The sequence below is a fragment of the Heteronotia binoei genome, chromosome 3 (assembly GCF_032191835.1).
Source record: "Heteronotia binoei isolate CCM8104 ecotype False Entrance Well chromosome 3, APGP_CSIRO_Hbin_v1, whole genome shotgun sequence".
Classification (NCBI taxonomy): Eukaryota; Metazoa; Chordata; class Lepidosauria; order Squamata; family Gekkonidae; genus Heteronotia; species Heteronotia binoei.
Window position 1 is genome coordinate 54,526,438 of NC_083225.1, and position 19,727 is coordinate 54,546,164.

Genomic DNA, 19,727 nt, shown 5'->3' on the forward strand with positions numbered 1-19,727 from the left:
CTGTGGTATCTTCTGCATTTTTTAGAAAGTAGGGAAGGTGAATTCTCCTTAAAGTAGAGAAAAGTAGGGTATAAAAACCAACTCTCCTCCTCCTCTTCCTCAATGATCTCCATTTGCAAAGAAATTTTTGCTCCTCCACCTCCTATTTGTGTATGATTTTTGATACTGTGGGCTATTCAATCATAGTGAACCACTTGGAAGAGAAGGTGCAAGTCTCAGGCACCATTATCTGATGGTTTCGGTCTTTCTTTGTTGGAGAAGACACAAACAGATGCCCATAGGATACCATTGTTGTCATATCTGAAATGTGGAGCCGCCCTAGGCTCGCTTGCTTGTTCACTAGTGCTCTTAAATATTTGACTTAAGCCACTGAGTACAGTTGTCTATAGCAGGGGTGGCCAACGGTAGCTCTCCAGCTGTTTTTTGCCTGCAACTCCCATTAGCCCCAGCCATTGGCCATGCTGGCTGGGGCTGATGGGAGTTGTAGGCAAAAAACAGCTGGAGAGCTACCGTTGGCCACCCCTGGTCTATAGCTTTGGAGTTAAGTGTCATCAGTAGGTGGACCAGTATTTAATTTTAATCTCCAAAAGCAGCTGCTTTAGGCCTGAAGCTGTGGCCAAACAAATGAATAGAAACAAGCGAAAGACTGCTGCCTGCCCCTCCCCCCATCTCCTTGAAGGAAGCATGAGGCTGGGGAGAACTAATTGGGGCTCAATGAGGGAGTGTTGGCTAATGAGGGGTTGGCTCACCAGCCAGGTCTGGCATCGGCCACCTTTCGGCATCTGTTTGTACCTATGGGCTTTGCAGTCAGTGTGTCTTGGTTGGGAGCCTCTTCGGAGTTGGGGGAGCATATTATGAGCCTTAAGGCTTGGCAATCGTGGGCCGAAATATGCACTCCCTCCCCTCTACACGCTATTGTGCAGGGTGTGATGAGCAAGGTCCAGAGGGATCCCAGACGAGGCTCTGAGCCAGGGTGGGTTTGCCCTGTTAGGATGCTTGCTCTGCAAACACAATACAAACCGTGCTTTAACGTGTTGCAGATCAGCTTATGTTTAAAGTTTGCAAGGCAGTCCTCTTTCAGTGGTCTTTTGCTAGATAAGATCTTATGTTTTTAAGTTTGTCTTGCTTTGCAGGCAAGTAGTTGTTAAGGTTGTTGCTCTAATTGAGCTTGTGGCTTTATTGTATTGTTCTGCTGGGTTCTCTTGCCTTTTTACAGGTTTGCGCACCATCCTGGTGTATACCAAAATGGTGTAGTTGGACAAAGTTCACTTTAGCATTGCATACATGTTGTCTGAAGGCATATAGTCAACCATGCTATTAATTATTGCCCACTTCTTTGTTTACAGGAGAATGGGACAGAAGATGGCAGTTGTGTTGAAGAAATGTTAAGGGTAGGACAGTTTATCCTTTCATTATTTAAAGGTTTAGAACATGTTTGATATGAATTGTTTTATGTCAGTATTATGGAAGTTTGTTTTGGGCATTACCAACTAGGTTTTCTATAACAGATAAAATTAGCAGGTCTAAGAATAAGTAGTAAGAAAAGTGTCTATTTAGATTTGAGGGCTGATTTTATTGTGATGTATCATAAACTTGGCACTTGTCTTATTGGTTCCTGAAATGCAATTTAGTAAATTAATGATTTATTTTTTTATTTTACTATGTTTCATAGTCCACCTTTCTCATGGAGACTGAAGATGGATTACACACTGAAAGTTGATGTAATCAATATCATTAGATATCTAATAAGCAATGTACTAATAGAGTTATAGAAATTGATAATGTCAGGTGGTATTCCAGTGCCCATGAAAAACTGATGTCCCCCCAACGCCTCCCCCCCCCTAGGATTACAAATTGAATAAAGCAGTTAAATAAAGACCTACTAGAAGGAACTGGTACAAGATGTTTTCTCAACATCTTGGATGTATTTCTCAAATTATGGGAAGTTCAAGTTTTGACTTCATGAACCAATTTCATACAAAAATCATGGCTTTAGCCTTAAATGCTTCTCTGAGTACTTGAAACTTATTATAGCTGTATCATACTTTGTCTTCCCATCCTTGTAAGTAACAAAGGCTACATCCCTAAGAACATTTTTTGCTGGGAGCAAACCCCATTGAATAAAATGAGACTTTTGTATGTGCAGACTTCTTTTAAAATTGTTCCCAAAATGTGTTTAAAATGAAAGCGTTAAGTGAGTGTATTGTATTGCCACTTCCACCTTTCCCTGCCTTCCCATCCTTGTTACTATGTAAACAAATATATGCAGCTGTATAAACAAATAAATGAGATAGTTCATAAATATGTGTTCAGTTAGCCAAAGGGTAAGTGAAAAGTAAGTAACAGTCCCATCCTAAGTAGTGTTCTATCATTCTGAATCCATTGACATGAATTGGCTTAGAAGCAATACTTCCTCTAAGTTGTGGAAGCTTGTGAGCAAAAATTCTGCTTTGTGAGCTACCAGCATTAAAGTTGTGAGCTACCACATATATTAGTCTGCTGCTCCTCGCTAACACAAAAAATGTGTGAGCTGGAGGCTAAAAAATCTGTGAGCCAGCTCACACTAGAGGGAACACTGCTTAGAAGGCTATAGCTCTGTTTAAGATCGCACCACAAGTCACAGAAAATGAAAAAAACCCACCCATACCCCACAAACACTAATGCTGTGACACTTTATAGACAAGGAATAGTTTATTCCAGCATAAACTTTTGAGGACTAGAACCCACTTGCCCAGATGCAATGAGCAACTTCACATTGTCATTTTATGTTGTGGTATTCATGCTTTCCATTTCTTCTAAGCACCTTGATTTGATTATTTATTTATTTGGTAGATTTATATTCCACCATTTCCCATAACGGGCTCAGGGCAGATTACATACATAGTGTTGTGTCCTAGGCTCAAATGGGAGAACTGTTACTTTTGGAGGGAACTGTTACTTTTGGAGGGAAGCTGAACAAGCCAAAGCTTGTACTCCACACCAGGGTTCCAGAGAAGGCCTAAGCGTGCCCAATCAGGGGAAGGATTGAAACATAAGTAGCCAATTAACATGTAGGCTGATACTGTACCCTGATAGGCCCTTAGGCCCCTGTAAATAGCCAATCCATGTACATAGTTAAGGACCAATCAGAAGGGGGCAAGAATTGTATAAAGGAGCGGGAGGTTTGAATAGAGCTCAGTCTGTGTTTGTGTTCCTGAAGTAAAGCTTGCTGAAATCACTCTCCGACTCTGGTCTCTTACTGCGTCGACCCCAGTACTCTACACATAGTAAAAACATTTAAAATCCATCCATAAAATAATAATATACAATCACAAAACAACTCAATAAATATAACATAGGCGGAGTGGGCACATTTTGCAGATTAAAACATAAATATCAGCCCACATATAATAATACAGATGGTGAGTCATTGTAGGGGAAGACAATAGATAGTATGGGGAGTAGAGGAAATTAGGATGGCATTGTTATAATACTTATTGGCTGCTTTACTCTCTAATAGGACTTAAAACAGTTTACAACAAATGAAATACAATTAGACACAATAAGATACAATTTAAATTTATGTAAAGAAATGACAAAGACACACTGTACCCTGGGGCCAGTCCAGAATCCAGCAGACTAGTTGTCCAGGCCAGAGGGCATGAACCACATATGAAAAGCAAAGGGCTAAGAACCCTTTGGCTTCTGTTTCAGGGCTTGCATTTCCTGGCCATGCTCAAAATTTATATCTGGGACAAGAAGGGCAGAAACAAAAGCACAGCCAGGATGTTACCGCTAGCAGCAGTGTTCCAATCTGCCTACCTTGCTTGTTGTTGTTCAGTCGCACAGTTGAGTCTGACTCTTAGCAACCCCATGGACAAAGTCACGCCAGGCCCTCCTGTCTTCTACCATCCTCTGAAGTCTGCTCAAATTCTTGCTTACCTGCTTGTAACTCATTCAATGTGTATATGTGTTCGATATATAATATTATTGCAAGAAAATAATGCCCTAATTTTAGAGGTTTCTTTTTAATTTTTTTAAAAAAACAATTGTTCATCTTCTGTGAGCATCTGCATGAGCCCTGTAGTCCATGGCACAGTGGCAAGTGAGAGGCAGTGGGCTGCCTACCTGTGATGGGAGGCTGGTGGAAAGTGGGACAGAAGGATGCCTTTGCATAAAATTTAGGGCGATTGCCTGGACGCTCTGATTATATTGAGACAAAATAGTTCTTAAAAATAAACATCTCATGTGACTTGAAGTACTAAAGTATGCATGGGCATGTGCATTTGAAGTCATGTTCCTAGTAAAAACAAACAATAATTTTTTATTAGGATCTGTGTCTAGTTTTCATCCACAGTTCCTGATCCATAAACTGACAGGCATACAGAAGCTTGCTTCTATTCTTACTGGGATCAGGCCTAAGAAAGCTTGCCACTAAAGATGATAACTCCATTTCAATGTGACTTTCACAGTAAAAAAACACTGTCATACAAATGAAGCAAGAGCTTAAGTTACCAAAAGAGAATTACATCTCTACTTTCTGTCATCCCTTCAAATTGGGTGCACAAATCTTTAAAACAGAATGTTTTTAATAAAATAGATTTCTAAAAACTATTATTGTCAATGAACGAAGGATTTTTAAAAACCCAGACCAGAATAGACCTTCCTCATTATAAAGGAAAAAATTGAAGACAAATGGTTCCCAATTGCTTGATAGAAATATACAGAATTTATCTGAATTTATTATTATTATTCAGTTTTTTCTTCTAGTTTAAAACTCAATTATGTAAAAAAATAAATAAAAAGCACCGCTACCATGTGGTTTTGTTTTTATTTTGGACAATTGGGAACAAAGGGAAATACATAAAATAAATTTAACTAAATTCTTAGCTTATTCTGAACTACCACAGATAGCATTAAGATGGGTTTAAGAAGTTCATTGGCTAAGATGCTGCAAGTGGAAATGATAAATCACTTCAGTACAATAGAAAAAGAATACAAATATGTTTTGTTTTAAACAAGCAGGAACAGCAGTGCTGGTTACAGGGGCAAACTGATTGGTTGTTTAATAATGCATAACAAAGTGCATGTCAGATCAAAAGAAAAACCAGACAAATCTGAAAGAAAAGGAAATGGCATGATGGCAAAAATATTGGACTTATCTCAGACAATTCAATCATAAGCCAGTTTTCTTGTATATAAATAGCAGGGATGAGCACAAACCAGGAAAATGTGGTTAGTTTGTGGCCTTCCCAATTTATGAAGCATCACAATTTTGAGAGGGTACTAAATGAACTGGCTGAGTCCTGACATGGTAGAACAGCCCCTATGAGGCACCAAGCTGGCAGAGGAACCACAGATTTCTCTACCTGTCCTCCAAGTTTGCTCATGATTGGATTTATGGGGTCCAAGTTATGGTCCCCCCAAAGGAGATGCCCCCAGGAAAGTGCTTTTGGGGGAAATGAGAGAAATTCAGAGTGCATAGAATGGATCTTGTGCATGCTGGATACACCAGACTCTCCACTACCTGTCTGCCAAATTTGGATTTGGACGGTTGGATTTATGTAGTCCAATTTAAGCCCCCACCCCATAAGAAGGTGATTGCATTGTTTCCAATGGAGGGGGGTAACAGCAAAACCCCCCACAAAGCCAAGTGCAACAGAAGCCCTTCAGAACAAAATAAAAATCCCAGTGAATCTCTGCAGTAGAAACTGAAGGTGGGGAGACATTTCTGCAAGCCCAGTGGAACCACTGCAATGTGCCCAGCAGAACTAGTGCCATTGTGGCAATGCAAATCCTATGTTTTTAAGTCTCTCGTCCTGTACTTTTAAAATCTGATTTTATATCTGTTAGCTATTGTTAAAGCTCTGCCTATTTTAAATTGTTCTGCTACTGATTCTTATCTGCTCATGGTTGTTAGGTTCTTATGATTTCGGTGTGAGTTATTTATTGTGATGTTATTCTGCTTGTTTTGAGTAGTAATTTTATGTTGTAAACCGTCTTGGTGATATGTTGTCTCTAAAGACAGGGCATTAAATAAGTAAATATGTCAGTATAAGACTTCTTTTTGACCTTGTACTTGGTGAAATATCTGATATTTTTTTCTTTTTTTAAAAAAAGTAGTTGTCTGTATTTAGTATTTGCTGATTGGTACGTTAATATTTTCTTAAATGATGTTTGACTTGCACTATAATTTGCTAAGAAGATGGTGTGGCTTGATAGAGTAGCAAGCACTTAACAAAACCCCAGACCTTTTATATCTGCCACTTATTTCCTGATTATCTTTCTGGAGGTCAGGCCCTTCATTTTGACACTTAATGAATAAAATGTCTACGTTGCAGGAAATGGGATAATGAATTGTGAAAAGACATAATCAGCAATGACTAAATAATGAAGGGAATTGAAATGTAGAGTCATGAGGGAATACATTAATAATAACATGATTTTTCCATATGCTAAAAATGCTTTCATTTTTTTTTTTAAGTCATCACACATATTTTGTGGCAAAAAAATGTAATTTAATAGGAACTGTAATTTCAATCTTCTGCTTTTAACTGACTGAATAAAAGATGAAATCATATAGAAAGTATATTTAGAAATAAGCCAGAAAGTAAACTGATTATTATTCATAGTCCTGCTAATAGGAGCTCTAATTTATGCATCTAGTGGGAATCATGTTAAGCAATTAGGAAGTGGTGTCACACTTCACTTGTCTTTATGTATTTACATATTTGTATATTTTTTTCAATAACATGGCAGCATTTCTCATCTTATAGGTACGTTTAATACAAGTCTGTCTAGGATATTACCCTGACATGCTGTTTAATAAATGTGGTTACTGGAGCTCTAAAGTTGTCTGAAGTTCAGAGGAAATATCATCAAACATTCTTCTGTTTTATTTTATCCAACCTATTGCAGAAGGTTCTATTAATCACAAATGGAACAGGAAGAAGCTCACTGTAGCATTTTATCATGATTTTTAAAGCAGTATTGTATTACTGAAGGAATGATGCCATTCCCTTTGCTTATCAACTTGAACTTCTCCCTTGTTACAACTCCTCATCATCAGATACCATAATCTTGTTTATGCAACATGGCATTAATGAGTTGTTTTATTTCCTTACAAATTGCTTGCAACAGTTTGCAATTCAATGCATATGCTTATTGTACCTGGATAATATTATTAATAGTAATGTGTTGTGTTCTTACTCAGTGACTGTTGCATATAGAGAATGAGTAAATCATTGCAAAGTCCCTGTGTGTTTAGAAGATGTTATCCAGATGCATTTAACTATCAGGAAACTCATATTTTGAGACAACTCATGCAAAATGTGTTGTAATATTGGACCCAGAGATATATTTTAATGATCATATTCAGCTGTATATTAAATGCCATGAACCTGTGCAGATCACCAATTTGCAAGGTTTCTTCATAAATTGGGTTGACAAACCCACTGAAAACAATGCAGTGAGAGAAAACTTGATCATTGTTAGGTTAGTCCAGATGAAACATAATGCTGCCTCATAGTTCAAATGAAAGGAGAGGAGAATTTACAGGTGGAGGAGGAGGAGGAGGAGGAGGAGGAGGAGGAGGAAGAGCATGAGCCTGTAGCATGATTCTGACTCTTCATCAAAGTTAGGAAATTGGGAACATTGGGTTGACCCTACAAAAAGCTATGTTTGGGATTGTGGAATCTGTTTGGACAAAAAAGCATATGGAATGGGATTGCATTGGGGAGAGGAATTGTGCAAGATTGCCCCTCCTCCACTACATGGTAGAAGAAAAACGGATGATACAATTAGGCTTGCCATCCTCCAGTTGGGGCCTTGAGATCTTCTAGAATTATAACTGATCTCCAGCTGACAGAGATAAATTCCCCTGTAGAGATTGTCTGCTTTGGAGGCTGGACTGTATTATATTATACCCAACTGTGGTCCCTCCCCTTCACCACAACTTGCCCCCCTGAGACTCCACCTCCAAAGCCCTAGGGAGTTCCCAATTGTGAGTTAGCAACCCTAGATGCAGCACATCTTGTTTTCATTAGGCTAAATAAAGGTGGGATATTTTTATATAAGTGAAAAGCACAGCAGATTTAGGGCTTCCATTTAGCCATCCAGGGTGGGGAATTATCTATCCCCATTTATCAGCCCTGAAAAATTATCGGCAGAAGAAAAAAGTATCTTTATCATTAGGGATGTGTGCTCGGATATAACTGAGCCAAATATGTATCTGAAAAAAACCTTATTGTTTATATTTTCAGGATATAATTGGGTCTCCAGATATATCAAGAATTTCAGAATAATGAAAAATGGGTTCCAAAAATCTCAGAAGTATTTAGAATTAAGTGGGAATATCAGGCCTTTGGCACAGAATGGTAAGCTGCAGTGCTGCAGTCCAAGCTCTGCTCATGACCTGAGTTCGAATGGCGGAATCTGTGTTCAGGTAGCTGGTCTAAGGTTGACTTTCATCCTTCCGAGGTCAGTAAAATGAGTACCCAGCTTGCTGGGGGCAAAGTGTAGATGACTGGGGAAGGCAATGGCAAACCACCCCGTAAAAAAAGTCTGCCATGAAAACTTGAAGCGTTTTCATACTGACCTTACTCGGGAGCGACGTCCCTCTTCACTGCGCAGCGTCTGCGTGGATTTCGCACTAATTGCTCCGCAGAACCAGGAAGAGCCACAAAGTCCCGTGGCTTTTGCGTCGCAAATGTAAACTGGCCAAAAACCAGTTTACATTTGCGATGCAGAAGCCGCGGGACTTTGCGGCTCTTCCGGGTTCTGCAGAGCAATTAGTGCGAAATCGGCGCAGACGCTGTGCGGTGAAGAGGGACGTCGCTCCCGAGTAAGGTCAGTGCGAAAATACCCCTGGTGATGCAACATCACCTCAGAGTCAGAAACTACTACTGCTTGTACAAGGCACTACCTTTACCTTTAACATTTGCAGGCTGTCAGGACTGGTCTCTCTCTTCCACACACTCACACTTCCACTCAGCACACACACATACACACTGTGTTTCTTCGTCTCTTGGGGCTTGATGTCAGCTTGCCAGGCTGCTTTATGTAAGATTCCGTCCATCTCAGGTTTTACATAGGTTCAGAATCTTGAGTTTGACATTGGTTGTACCTAGCAATAGCTTGCAATAGCCTTCCTATGTGGGAGGAGATTTTCAGGTTTTACATTTTTTTGCAGAGTTCCCTCCCCCCTCCACAGGAAACACCAGAAGATGGCCAGGGCATTAGTGGCCCATAGAATTGGACCCCTTGGTCCAAATGACTTGAAATTTGGGGGTTATTTAAAGGACAGGCGCCAGCATCTGTCCTACAATTTTGGTGATAGTACCTTTAGAATACCTGGCTGAAAAGATTCCCCATACAGCCAGAAATTATTTATTTATTCCTTTTATTAGATTTAAACTAAAAATAAATAAACATAAATTTTAAATTATCAGACAACCCCCATCCAATCCAGCTCCAAAAACCATACCAGTATATGGAACCTGGGAAACTGGAAATACTTTTTTTTTGCTCCAATATATGTATGGATAAAAAAAATTACATTTTTGTTGCTGCATACCCATACTCCACATAGTACCACCATAGGAATATCTACAGAGACAAAACACTGGTATCTTAGAGTGTTGGTACAACAACCAGAAGTGATATTGCATCTTCCCCCAAATCTGGCATTTGTTCATGCAGTGTTAGGAACTCTAAGCAGATTAAATACCATCAGAAAGGGTCGATCTCATTAAACAACAGTTTTCAGTAGGCACTGGGAATGATAGCTATACCTACAAGTGTTTTTGCTGCTCTGTTTTCCAGGTCAAAACTATCAAGAACTAAAGAAGCTACATAGCTGTGACTGTTTTACCTTCGATGCCATTAAATCTAATACTTTCAGTTGGCACCAGGTCAAATTACTTCAGTGATCTGCATAAAGTTGAGGGGCAGTTGTTCCTATATAAAAGCTTTGGGGTGAGGAATAAATCTGACTATAGGAGATCTCACTATGTGGGAAGTCCACATTCTTTGACTTTGAAGAGTAGAATTGTACCAGACAGTTAAGACTTGCTTAAGGTATTCTTCCTGTCTCACGAATAACAGAAAACCAACTTCTCCCTATCTCACAGCTCTAAGCCTGACATTTTGGCTGCAGAATGTCTTTTATAATTAGGATAGCAAAAATGTCTATTACTTTTCTCTTCCTATTCCAATGTCTAATTGACAGCTGTTCCTTCTCTGCTCCCAGATGGCCATGCCAACACCTTGAAGTTGATCTGCCTCTGATATAATTTGCTTCCACCTGTCACGTTAGGGAGCTCTCGGGTAAAACAGAATTTATTCCCAGGAGCCTCACTTTTGACTTCCTGACATTAGTTAGTTCTTAGACTCACTTCTTCTCTCTTTCTGTACCCTCATTAGACATTAATTGTCCAATATATGGATCATTGGGTCAGGGTCCCCACCCCCGATTATATTTTTAAAAGTTTAGACACATGTTTTCAGGGCCAGAAATTATTGCTTTGAACTTTCACTGTCAAGTCTGTAAGCCTGGGTTGTTTTTTTAATAGTCACTACAGAATTTATTTGAAGACATGCCAGTACTTTGTTTGAGGCTGCTGCTGTTGTGTCTGCATAATCCTTGACTAATCATTAAGTAAAATCAGTGTTTTAGTGTATTAGGAAAAAACACATGATTGTTTAACAGAGTATATTACACAAAATGGAGGTTTAAATAGTCTCTGAGGATTTTTCTTTTGTACAAATGCATTATGAAGTTTCCTTGGTAGGGTGCTGTTTTCATATGTGGAAGAAATTACTAGTATTGTACATCATTTTTATATCTTGTTGCTAGGCAACATATCATAGTGAGGGTATTGCAAAGGTATCTGCTTTCTCATTAAAATGTTCATGTTGCTCTTTAATCTGGCTAAATTAGCACATTTATTTGTAGTATTTTTGTCTCCTTGTACATCTGCTGATTGAGATTTTATCCATTAGGTTTTGAAGAGACTGATCGGGTTTTAATTCATTTGAACTTGTATTTGTAACTCACACCATATGTGTTCATGTCAAACCCTTGTTTCTCCATTTATCAACACTTGTTTTCATACAAGGAGCTGAACATTTGTGCACACAGTCATAAAGGTAATGGGAATCATGGGCTGGACTCTTATCCAATTCTCATTAGATTTAATGGCAAAGCTTCTACTGGCTCAAATCCAAAAAATCATAGGTAGAATGAAAATGGCCATTTGTTTTGCAGTGTTTCACAGACACGTATAAATGCTAATAAAAAAACCACCCTCAGTTTTGAAATAGTAGGGCATTTTACTATTGTGTATGATACATGGGGTGAAAAGAGGGGAAAGAAAGAAATGGAAAAGGTGTTAACAGAAATAGAACTGCAGACAAACCATTGGGTTGATACAGAGAGTGAACAGCATGGCATGGAATGAAGAAAAAGAGAGGGCAGAAAAGACTAAAAGAGAGGAGACTCACAGCTGCATCTAATCCAGGGCAATTTTTATTTTTGAACGAGGATGGCCAAGCTGTGTCTCAGAAGCCACATGTGGCTCTCTCAAACATATTGTGTGACTCTTGAACCCCCAATCACCCCATCGGCTAGCATGAATAAGGCATTTGTTTCTTTAAATGATTTCTCCAAGCCTTCCTTCCTTCCTTCCTTCCTTCCTTCCTTCCTTCCTTCCTTCCTTCCTTCCTTCCTTCCTTCCTTCCTTCCAACATCTGACGTTAATTTCTTGCAGTTCTCAAACATCTGATGTTTATTCTACATGTTGCATCCAACCTGCTTGAAAGCAGGCCTTGAATTCAGCAGGAACTCACAGGTGTACAGCTCCTGAACCTTTCTTAGGGTTCCCCTCCTCCTCCCCACCTACCTACCTTGTCCATTGAATAGTAGGTGCAGCTGCATAACAATCCCTGGATTAGGAGAGTGGACAGCCAGCCACCAGGAGCTCTGTCACACCCACAGCAGCCCTCATTAACCCCTGAAGAAGCCTGCACCACCCTTTTTTTATTTCTTATGTGATTTTTGGGTGGCGGGTGGCTTGCTGGCATTTTGAATGTGGGGGGGAGTGGCCAAAAAGAGCCCCAGGTGTATGAGGCCTGCTTGGGCTGGCTTGATCTCTAGCCAACCCAAGCAGGCTTCGCTCACCTGGGGTACTCCTTTCTTGCGTCGGCTTGCTTTTGACTGGCGGGAGGGTGCAATATGCTAATGAGTTATGCTAATGAGCTCCACCACCTATTTTTCTACAAAACAACCCCTGCTTGAAAGTAAATAGTTCATTGTTCTTCATTGCCCATCTACTAGTACTGAGATGTAAACAACCTCTGTTACCTGGAACTTTTGCATAGTTAATATGCTCAATAGGTAGGGTTACCAGCTCTGGATTGGGAAATGCCCGTAGATTTGGGGTGGAGCCTGGGGAGAGTGCAGTTTGGGTAGGGGAGGGACTTCTCTGGGGTATAATGTAATAAAAACCAACCTTTGAAGCTACCATTTTCTCCAGGGGACTGATCTCTGTAGCTTGAAGATCAGTTATAATTCCAGGCCCTGCTTGGAGGGTGGCAACCATGTCAATAACTACAGATAGAGAGTGGATAAAAATGAAATAATAAATATTGTAGTAAGGATCCCTTGGCTTTGGATCATAGCTACATGGGAACTTTATTATGCCTATCCTCATGTGAAGTCTGTGATGTATAGCAAAGTATAAGCATCCAAAGAAAAAGTCCACCTAGCATGTGCAGAATACTAATAATATTTTATAGTGATTACTTCAAGTCATTACAGAAATGTGAAACAGTTTTTAGGAACTATAATGGCTCACTTGGAAGACCTCATTAACTTCCCAATAAAATCAAATAGCTTGCCTCAAAAATATACTATGAAATTGCTGGCTTCCCTAATATAATTGTCTAGAGGAGAATGCATACGTGCCCATTGTGGCTGCAGTAACAGAGCCACAAATGGAAGAGGTTATATAGGATGGGCATTTGATTTGAACAAGAAGTGATACCAGCAGCATGAGCACATTTTTCAGTGGCATCCATGATACATATGTTTTCCAAATGTCACCTCTGAGAACAAATTATGGAAGGAAGCCAATAGGACGCATGAAGCTGCCTTATACTGAATCAGACTATTGGACTATCAAGGTTAGTACTGTCTATTCCAGTAGCAGCTATCTCTTGTCTCAGGTAGAAGTCCTGCACATCATGTTCTACAAAATCATGTTCTAAAGTCCTTTTAGCTGAAGATGCTGTGAATTGAATGTGGGACCTCCTGCATGCAAAGTAGACATTCTACCAGCTGAGCCAAAGACTTTTCCAAATGGATAATGATGGCTGCCATGCTGTATTTTCACAGTTAGCTATCCAGCTAAAGTATATCTCTAATAATGCTTTTTCATTGTTTTAAGATACTGAGGATATCTTTTACTACCGTATCTGGTGATACCATTTAGATTAAGAAAGAATTTCAATACAAGTTTTATACATTTTCAATAAGTGTTGAAAGTTTGAAACCTTAATTCTGTACTACTTTATTTATTTGTTTATTTTATTTGTATCATGCCCTATCCCACTCAGGGTGGCCAGTCCTTCTGGAGCTTACAGTAGGCCTTGTACGAAGAGCCCTGTAAACTCTTAGAATTGGCTACATCAGGGGTATGTGACCTAATATGCAAAAGAGTTCCTGCTATTTTGGATTCAACCCAAAATAACTCTGTAGACTTGGCATGACATCCAGATGTATGGAATGGATACATGCAATGACTCTGGCCAAGGAAGATTTAATTTAATTTAATTTTTCAATTTATACCCCGCCGTATCCCACAAGCAAGCGCAGGGTGGTTTACAACACTAAAACAACATTAAAATAAACCACATCAAAATTAAACAGCATCATAACTAGAAATATGTCAAATCAAATCAGAAAACAGTAATCATACAATTGGCAACAAACCACACAACAGCATTTAGGCTGGAAGCTTTCAATACAATTTAAGCACCTTGATAGTAGGGTGCTGTGGAAGCGGTGACTTTAGAGGATGCCTGCTGGATCAATTAAAAGCCTGGCAGAAGAGCTCCGTCTTGCAGGCCCTGCAAAACTTGGATAAGTCTCACAGGACCTGGATCTCCAGCGGGAGCTCATTCCACCAGGTAGGGGCCCATACTCAAAAAGCTGTTGAAGCCAGTTGGGCATCCTTAGGACCAGGGATCACAAGAAGATGTTGTGTAGCTGACCTAAGAGCCCGGGGGAGGCTCATTTGGGGAGAGGTGGTCCCAAAGATATGCAGGTCCCAGGCCACAGGGGGCCTTAAAGGTAAGGACTAATACCTTGAAATGGCTCCAATACCTTCAAAGGGGTAGCCAGTGCAGTTTGCGCAGCACGAGATGCATCTGCGCCCATACAGGCCTCGATGCCAGTCACTGGGCTGCTGCATTACCAAGGGGGCTGCTGAAATGGAATAATTCAAACAGATATTTCTGATCATAGAAGGATATGCATAAATATAGAACTTTGAAAAAGAACAGTTGGTCTGAGATATCTTTAGTGGCTAGATTTGAAAATGAGAATAATTACTTAGAGAAAATAAAATATAATGTGTAGGTAGATTCTTTTTAAACAGGATTTGTGAAAGCCAGTTGGGGCTAAAAATGGCTGTCCTTGAGTGAATGTTCTCCAATTCATGGCTGTTTAATCAGCTAGGAATAGAGTGTGGAGGCCAGAAGACAGAAAGTCCTGTTCTATTGATTAGGAAGGGCAACAGACCATTCTTATTAGACAGTCCAGAGACCTCAAACTGCTTACAAATCTTTCTGACTCATAATCCATTTTTTTTCTCTGAAGAGGGCTCTGAGACCTGAGCAAACATAATTCTGGGTAGTTAACTAGGTTATGTCAGCCTCGGATCATGAAATTTGTGGTTCTAACTACAGATTCCCTGACACATTCACTCTAACAATAAATGTAGAACAAATCGGTATCAAGAAACATTTTGGGAAACAATTAACTTTGAGATGGCTACACTCTTAAAGAAGTCCTGGCGTGTTCCATAATCCTAATGAAAAAGGTTTGGTATATGTGGGTGGTTTGACTGAGGATCCATTTCCAACCGTACTAGTGAAACCAGTTCATCAGGGAGAAAAAAAATGTATAATACATATAAGCCTTAATAATGTGTTGAGAGACTTTATTCATGATTGCGAAATGCTTTGAAATTGGCAGATAAAAGACAACACATGCTGTTCATGCTAAGTATTATTGCTTCAGAGCACAAAGCATAAAGAGAGCAGGACAATTACAGCTTTAATCTGTATTCTGACTCTAAACCCTGGGTAACAATTGCACTGTTGGCAGAATGTGATCATAACCATTCTTCATAAATATTTCTGGAGAAATGTAAACATAATTAAAAATAACCTGCCACTTTGTATATAAAGCTATATTCCATCGCTTTTGCAAGCATATAGCAGCACAGGGAAAAAAAAGTCTTCCAGGACTGCAGGTCACAAGTGCATGAGATGCTGTGCCATGGTCTTTTCCTTTAGCAGTGTGCTAACATGCAGTCCTAGGCCCTATTTGGAGACAAATGGATTTGTTCCAGTCTAGTTTGTAAAACCATTTTGCAGCATCTGGATTCCCAAGAGAAGAAGAATTTATTTTAAGGGAATAACCATTTTCTGTCATTAGTCCAAGGCCAAGATTATACCCAGTTTAATTTACTAGAGTTATTAGTGATACCAGAATTTCCCAAAGAAATTTCAAGTTTTTAGAGGACCATTAGAAGCTATATTTAGTTACTGTGATGGGAGTTTCTTAGAAATGTAGGTGCTTCTGAACTTGAGATTAACTTGACGTTGTTGGGTAGTGACGATGTTGGGTAGTTTTCACATTATTTAAAAATATCTGGCCTAAACAGAAAACACGTTCATTACCTGAAAGCATGCTATTACATTTTCCCCCTACCATTGGGCTTGTTTCTCTGAAAAGCAATACTGGTGCCTGCAACAATAACTCAGAGAAAGATAAAACACAAAGGGCTTGGCAGCAGACCTCTCCTGAAATGTGGATAGATTGAATTTGTTAACTCTTATTAGGACTCGAGTATTAGAAAGAATCTCCTCTTCAAGCTGCCTGCATTAAAATACTCCTGTTTATCATCAAATGTACTTCTTTAAAATTATATCTATTTGTTTTAGTGGCCATAGATAGCTTTCTCTATTTATGATACAGATCCAATATGCGTGCTCCTGCTGTATCCCATTCCTTTTCCATGGAATTGGAAAGGTACTGGAAATCTGTAGAACATATCCAGTTCCATTGCCACAAGGCTTGCTTGCCAAATTCTAATTGCAGGGATAGCTACACTGATTGAAGACCAGTTGGCTACACTGCTATTACTAATTTTTGCAGACAGAAAGATAGCACAGACTTAATTTACATTCTGTTATTGTGTGCAAAACCTTTATGAGACCGCAAAGAAAAATGTGTGAGAAGGACAGTGTTCTTCCTCACATTACTCTATCAGGATGAACTTACCATCTGGCACCACCAGTAAGTCACTACAAAGTCATAAACACAAAAATTCACAAGGCTGCTTTAGAGTTACTTTCCAATAAGTACCTTAAGTTCCATCAGTTTAGTTCTCATTTTTTTTCTATTGTGACCTTGACATCTTCCTAATATCACCTCCCCCCCCCCCATGCTAGTTCAGTGAATCAAGTGTTTTATTGTAACAGCAGCAAAAAATATTTTAAAGGTTTTTATATGTAACTTTCTGAATTCTCAAGAGACATTTCAGTAGAAGGATTCTGGTGATACCTTAATACACTATAGCACATTCCAGTTATTATTGTAAGTATTCTAAATATCTGGGAAAGTGGGATTACATTATAAAATGTATATGAAGCTTGCATATAACTGTATCCAGTAAGTTGAAGAGTAGAACATAAAATATATAGCTAGTTTTTAAAAAGCAATTTGGATAGTTTCATTTATAGGAGCTTGGGACAAGGATGCATACTTCACCCTGACTCAGTGGTGGAGCATCTGCTTGACATGCAGAAGGTCCAGGTTAAGTCCCTGACATGATTTGGCAGCAGGGGATATAAAATAATTCCATCTGGAGAAGTGCTGCCAGTCTGAGTAGACTATACTGACTTTGATTCAGTATAAGACAGTTTCACATATATTTTTTCAAGTGGTTGAAAAGGCCCTCTTTAAGTCCAAAATGAACTATGTTATGACTTATTTCCCTAAAGTATATCTTTTGTTCATTTTCTAAGGGAAACATTACAGGTTTTCATTTGGGAAGCAAAAAAAGGAGTAACTTATCTTTTCGTTAGTTTGTACTCACTATGTTATTTTGTGTTATGTCAGTTGTGCACATAATTCTTTTCATTATTTACATCTGTATTGCTCTTGACATATATTTGCAATAATACCCCAGAGCTGCCTCAGACATGCAGAGTTATCCCTTGACTGCAGCATCAAATGGAGTCTGGCATTTGTGAATGAGCCATCAGAAATTTTGAATGATTTTACTCTCAGTTCTGCTGCCAGTAGTCAAGTGATGTGCAATTACACGTGAACAAGTCCATTCTCTTTCTTTTCTATAGTTGTGATGACCAGGGATAATCACTGGATTTGTTCCTGATGTGCCAGCTATGCATGTATTTTCTATTAGTATTAAGCACTGAAAAAGGGTTATCTAGTATTTCTAGTGACTCAGAGAGCTGCTTTGCCAGGAACAATGCTGACATAGTTATGGTTCTGTGCACAGTAGCAGTCAATACATAAAACAAGCACTAAAAGCACTGGGGAAGGCTAACAACATAGTGTCCATGGAATCTCTGCCACTGCTCACTAATATCAACGTTGTACACTAATGAAACTTCTGCTTTGGCCATGTATGGTAGGCACCAGTCATCTTGTGGTGACATTAAAATGACTCTATGTCACCCACTCTAGTACATTTTCCATGCAAAGAGCCAGTCAGAAATAGATCCCGGCACTTTCACTTGCACAAGGCACCATAGCTCTGGGAGTTGTGGTTTGAGTGGCAAATCCAGAGGCATCCCTGAAAAGAGTCTGTGTCGTGTTGTAAGAAACAGACAGTCACACAGCAGGGGACCAAGAAGGGCCTTCTGCTGGCTACCACTACTCTGGTAAGGGTCTGTATGGGAGGGCCCAGAGCACCCATCCACCCCTGTAACTTCCTTTTTAGCAAGTACCTTTTAACCATGACTGAAGACACGTGAGGACCCAACAAGGTTTAGTATAAGTGCTCTAGAACAAGAAGTGGGAAGCAATTAGTGCAACAGTAAAATAAGAAACGGTAAAGACTGGTGCAAATAAATAAATAGCCCTGATGCATGTAACTAGACATTCCCTTCCTAGTACCAGACTCACCTCCTTGGGCGAGGGAACCCTCCAGCTGCCTTCTCTCCAAAGAGAAAATTTCTCCCTGCAGCCTTTCCAGAGAGAACACACCCTGTTTGTGGCTTGGCCTTTTATGCTTTCCTCCCAAGTCTCATGCCTGCTTGGCCAGTTTCCCCTCCAAAATCTCTGGCACCCAGTCAGAGGGACAGAAGGGATCCAGGGAGATGTAGGTCCACTAGCCACTCCTACACAGGTTTCTCTGGAGCCTGTAGGCTGCACTAGGCCTAGGATCATGCCACAGACTAATGTGTATTTTTTTTATTACTGCAAGCAGCATGTTCATATTGCTGTCTTTTGTGAAAAAGGCAGCATTTTACAAAGGAGAGGAAGTACATTAGGCATGAGTCCTATAAAGCTGAGGCACTATGCAGACTGAGTGTACTCATTTGATCTCCTGTGGGCCAACACCACAATACACCTTCACTTAATGTATGTGAGGGCTCACATCTCTATAGCCCAGCACCCAAGTTGCCCCATATGAAAGTACAGCTCATCATGTTTAGCATTCAAGAGGTCAAGAAGATAAGTACACATACACTTGTAAGTTGGAGCACAATGACCAATCAGAGTAGCTGGCTTGTGGAACAACAGCTTCCCTTAGGTAACTAAGGGCTTTTTCAGACAGCCTATCTGTTCCTTTCTAGTAACTGGCAACTCATTTTTTCCCCTTGTCATTTCAGACAGACTCATTTTAGTAACCGACTGCTAGCAGAATTTATTTGCTTTTATACAATCCTGCTTCTGAGCCATTTGGGAAGGGTGCCTATGCTGTTCTTAATGAAAACTGCTGTCTTCCAGTTTTAAATCCTTCCTTCCACTTTGAAATCACCGTGGAGTGCCGTGTAGAACGCTCCATAGTGCTTCCTGCAATTAGGATTTTTTCACACCCCTTTTCACTCTGAATGCGATCTTCCGTTTTAAAAAAACATTCTATTGGGAGCGCTGTGGAGCTGAAACAGGACCATGGAGGCCAGGCATTCCAATGATGGTGTTATTGTGCTGATTTGCAGTCTGGTTTCAGTGCCATAGTGCTCCCAATAGAACATACCAAAAAAAAAACGGAACCTCTGAGAAGGATTGTGGAAGGGGCAAAGGGGTGGAAAACAAAAGTGGTGCAGTTTGAAATGACATGACTTCAGAGACGGTTCATTAGAAGGAAAATCATTGTGTGAAACCCCATCGCTGTACTGGTTTACTTGATGACAGGTCAATAAGGTTTACCTTCTGGTTTAGAATGGTAATGTGAAAAGGCTCTAAGTAAATGAATTAATGTTCC

The 19,727-nt window shown here is 39.7% G+C and overlaps 1 protein-coding gene across 2 annotated transcripts in view; it reads left to right on the forward strand.

Moving 5' to 3' along the window:
- AFF3 (ALF transcription elongation factor 3) overlaps positions 1–19,727 on the forward strand; it is a 372,886-nt gene that overhangs the window by 172,162 nt on the left and 180,997 nt on the right. For both annotated transcript variants that reach the window (XM_060233827.1, XM_060233829.1), the window contains exon 4: positions 1,347–1,391. In XM_060233827.1, the coding sequence (XP_060089810.1) occupies positions 1,347–1,391 (45 nt within the window). The remainder of the gene's footprint in view (positions 1–1,346; positions 1,392–19,727) is intronic.